Source organism: Chrysochloris asiatica, unplaced genomic scaffold, assembly GCF_000296735.1.
Source record: "Chrysochloris asiatica unplaced genomic scaffold, ChrAsi1.0 scaffold00608, whole genome shotgun sequence".
Taxonomy (NCBI): Eukaryota; Metazoa; Chordata; class Mammalia; order Afrosoricida; family Chrysochloridae; genus Chrysochloris; species Chrysochloris asiatica.
In genome coordinates, this window is record NW_006409126.1 from 298938 (window position 1) to 303798 (window position 4861).

At 39.8% G+C, this 4861-nt stretch overlaps 1 gene segment (V, D, J or C); it reads left to right on the plus strand.

Moving 5' to 3' along the window:
- The window catches only part of LOC102814319, a gene marked incomplete at its 3' end in the record, with an annotated part of 13644 nt that extends 13343 nt beyond the window's left edge, over positions 1 to 301 (plus strand). Inside the window, 1 exon segment of the V gene segment in view lies at positions 14 to 301. Coding sequence covers positions 14 to 301 — 288 coding nt within the window.
- Between the last annotated feature and the right edge of the window lie 4560 nt (positions 302 to 4861).

Here is a 4861-nt window from a genome sequence, read left to right on the forward strand (position 1 = left end):
CATCAACTGCAAGGCCAGCTCAGCTGTAAACAGTCACAGTTTACAATGGTATCAACAGAAGCCAGGAGCCAGTCCAAATCTCCTTATTTATCAAACATCCAACCTGGCCTCTGGGACCCCTGGCCGGTTCAGGGGCAGTGGCTCGGGTACAGATTACTCTCTGACCATCAGCAGCATCCAGGCAGAAGATGCTGCAAGCTACTACTGTAAGGCTTGGAACAGACCTTCACCCACAGTGTTAGAGACTGGAACAAAAACCTCCTTCACCCCTGATGGCACAACTGTTCCCCCCTTAGAAACCGTAAGCCTCAGGGTCAGCATTCTCAGTGTGTCTCACAGAGACTCAAGTGGAGCCTGGGCTTAGCTAACTGTTGAAGATTCTTAACTATCTAAGGATACATATGGTAGTGGGAATCAATAAATTTTCAAATGGAACCAGTTTGGTGGCAGTCTGTGCAATGAAGGAAATGGTGCAGGTGTGATACTATTTCTTCAAATAGAGAATTAACCTTTAGGTAGATTGTTTCTCAGATTCTATTCAATACAGAAGAGGATTGACGTCAGCCTGCCATCAACAGAATGTTATTTATCAAACATCCAAGTATGTTATATAGCAAACATAAAAGTCCAGGATCCTGTCTGTATGAAGGACTGCTAAATGAAGCCAACTCATTTTGTGGTAGGAAAGTTAGCATCGAATTTTTATAACTTGATAAAATTTGAAACCTTGTAGAAACCAACCAAGTTAACCAAAACGATAACACTAATGATGTTACAGTTTGTCCAGACGAATTCCTCTTTTACAGACTTAGTCACTCATCTAAAGCTACTATTTATTTTTTCTTTCTTTTTTAATGTGGTAAAACCCATAGATAGCAAAGGAGTAACATCCCTTTACTGTGTACCTTTTCATACTGTTGGTTAATGTGCTGGCCTGCAAAGTTGGTTTGAGCGACAAGGTCAGCAGTTCAGTCTCACCAGCTCTTCCTCAAAAACCCTATACAGGTTCTCCAGGGGTTGCAACCAACATGACAACACTTAGCAACCACAACAATTAAGCCTTAGCAGTCCTCATGAAGTGCTGTAGAGTAAGCTCTGGAGAGCTCCACAAGATTGGCTGGACAAACCCACCAGTCAGTCCTTGGAAACATTATAGAGGTTTGCTGTGAGTCACAACATACTTGTCAGCATTTAAGAAAAATAGCATTGAAAATTACCAGTTCCCAGCATCTTTTCTATTCATGAGGTCAGAGTTCCATGTTTTGTGAGTATTGCTTATGTGAAGTTGCTAGTACTTGTGAGATTTAAACTGTATACTAAAGTTTGTGAATAGAAGAGACAAGGCTAACTGGTATAGAGATACAATTACTGTCCTGGGGAGTCAGTGAATCCTATGAAATAGGGAAACTCAAAAACTTATGGTAAGGGTAACTCAGAACTATCCTGGTAAGTCAACCCAGGTGAGGATTCTCCAAGAATCACAGACAAAACGAAGAAACACTGAGTAGAACTGCACATTGAAGGGAGGTCTTGTTCCAGAAATATATATATTTCCTCTTTAGTGACTCTGTATTTAGGATGGTCTTTCTTTATGAAAATTAAGCAATCATTTATGATTTCTATAAACATCATATATAGATTCATGGTTCCTTTGATTTTCTGAATCTCTAAATTTAAGGCACTGTCCTCTAGTTCTAGTAGCTCTTTACATTACAAAATATTTAGGAACTCAGAGGGAGTTTGAATAGTGATATACTCTTCCTTTGGCCCTATAGATCCCAAAATTAGTAAATATGAGTTGTGTTTGAAATATCATACAACAACGTTTAATGCAAATTCTGTGTGGTCAATACGAGTGATGAGGAAAAGACACCTGGCAAAAATATGGGGTAAAGGGTCAGGAGACTAGATGAAATGTACAGATTCTGGGCAAGGAGGAACATCTGAGGTTGGGCACTCAATGAAAACCTGACTTTTCCTGATGGACATGTGCATTTGGTCCACTAATACTTGTTCTATTTGCATGCAGTGGCACCCTTACAGAATGTTGAAACCTTCTAACAGCAACATTAGCACAGGCAGCAGAGGAACAATTGGATTTACAGGAATAAAGAGGGAGATGCAGACTTAATAGAGACCAAACCCTCCCTGACACAAATCTCACACATACAAAAAAAGAAACAGCAAAAGAAAACAAACAAAACCCCAAAGGATATCAGAACTCAATAACGTAGAATTATTCATAGCAATTGAAACTCTAAGAAAACCAACCAGACCAGTATAGGCAAACTTTCATTGGTATTTCTCTGTGAAACATGTAGTTTCATTTTGCTGGCAAAAATAAAATGAAGCATCTTCTGACTCTGAGACATTGCCTAAGCTGCCTAGGACCCAGAAGCCAGAGAAGAAACATCTTTAATGAAGCACTTAGAAGTTTTCCAAGAACTATAAATAAAATTATTACTAAGTCTCAAAGAAAATTTTTCTATAGTGCATAACCCAGAACAGTAGGAGGATAACCTGGGATCTCCTCTCGGTGCTCAGACTTGTCAAATCATGAGCAGTATTAGCTGAACATGTTTATGGGACTCAGAAAAATTGGGTGCTAATCTGTTTGTGGAAATTTGAAAATTAGATAATTGTAGAAAGAGAAGAGTGAAATAAGAAGACTTTCAGGCATGGACTCTTTCTGCTGAAATAGCACTACCTTCTTCTACCTTGATAACTGAATTACACCACCTCATTACCATTTCCCTGTCCATCTTTTCACATCCATCTGCTTTCTGCTCTGCATGTGTCACATGATATGTTCCTCGCATGGCAGGCATCCCACCCTCAATACCTATTTCCCATGTCCTACCTCCCAGGGCTCTGACACATCCTCAGGTTCCTACGTGTCACTATGACTAAGGACCAAGTTAATGGTTCCAAAGTATAATCTTGTTGTCAAATTTATCAGTGTATAACTTCATATTTTTATCATATTATTTATTGATTTTGTTTGGTAGGCTGGTTTTTAGCTTTTGTTTTTATTTGAAACAAGAGAGGCATTTATGATTGTGTTTCATTTTCACTCCAGCAATGTATTTCCTCCTTTGTTATATGTATGACGTTTGACTTAATATATGGAATCTTTTTTGAAATTAATTTCTATATTATGAATATGTTTCTTTAATATATGCCATGACCAAATGGAAAGTAAAATAGAAATCTGAAAATTATAGTTTAAAATTTGGGAATAGATATATTTCAATGTGTCAAAGTGAGAAATCCATGAGGAGGAAACATATGTAAGTCCATTGCAATGGATTACTTATTGTGTCTCTTCATCATTTATTGATGTTAAGTTGGTCCTAACTCAAAAGAACCCTTTATAGAGTTCATGAAGTGTGAATGGTGGCTTTGAACCAAGCAAAGACTCCATAGTCTTTGTAAACTCCCAGAAAATGGCTTTTTTTCTGATAGGTTTAGGAAAAAGAAGGTGGAGAATGTTTTTTGTTTTTTGTATGTTCATATGCCACATTGAAAACATATATTCATTTAAATGTTCAAATGGCAAACTTCCACAGTCAGCCTCCTGCCCACAGCCACACTGCCTTTCCCAGCCCACTAGTCTGCAGTCCTTGGCTGTCCTATCTCTGTGTGCCATTGCCTCGGCCACCATCTGTGTTGTCACTGCTTTTTTGGTTAGGATTGCTGGCTCCTCTCATCTTCTTCCATTTTGATGATCCTATGGTCCTCTCTTCCCAAAATGACCAATTAACTGCTTCCCCCCTTTTAATTACACCTCCTCTATATACAGTTGTGAAAATTGTCATTAGTCCTGATAACAATTACTCACAATTGAATCATAAAATCCTATTACTGTCATTACCAGACACATCTGGGAAAGAAGAAACCTGTTCAGTGGGGATTCTCTTACCCACCACTTTCTGACACTAAATCCCCTCAAAAAAGCTTATAAGCCAGCCACTCAGTGCCTTTGTAGCTCCCCCCCAACACCCAGTTTTGGTAGTTGAAGTATAAGTTGCTGTCCGTATCAGCCCAGTGTACTGAGGAGGCAAGCTTGATCCTTGATAGGAAGAATCCTTTTCTTTCTGTTGGAATTTTGGGAAACTTCTTCCATAAGCAAAGGTCCAGTTCATCAGGTTATAGCAATTTATGTTGCTCCCTGTATCCAACATAATTATCTTCATCTGATCGAGTACCAGTCAGCAAGTCATCCAAGCTAGGTTAAATGGGTAATAAGTGCAAGTTTGAGAGTTCTCCTATGCCTCCCCCTGCCTCAGACTGGCTGCCTGCTTCACTCTTAACTCTAACCCTGAGTTTCTAGGTCAGTGTCCTTGGGCTTGGGAGCTCACACGTCTCCCTGACCTTCATACCTCCCAGCCCTTCTTCTTTCTCTCTCATCTCAAGGTCATCAGGTGTCTATGGATCATGGTCAAACTCAGTCAATGTCTTCATTGCTGTATTTCCCCAGTTCCACTCACAAGTTGATCAGGGTGGTCACCAGGGAACATACCATTCTCTGATGGGCTGACTTTCTTGCCTCAATGGCTCCAAGGGAAACAGCTTGCTGCTTGATATTGTGACAGCCAGTCTGTGCCCCCTTCCTGCTGGTTTCTTTCAGGAAGTGTCTTTTGTTCCTTTAGTAGTTCTGGGTTGCTCAGCATATCTTTTCAGTTGGGAATGTCCCATGTCAGAAGGTTCTGGGTGGTTCTCAGTATTCCACCTAAGGCCTCATACTCCCCAAAGACTTAACAAGAAACCTATTTCCCTGGGCACATCCTACTATCCTTTTAGATAATTCAAACAATTAAAGGAAGAAGATGGGATGCTAAGCTTTCTGTGATCATATTTC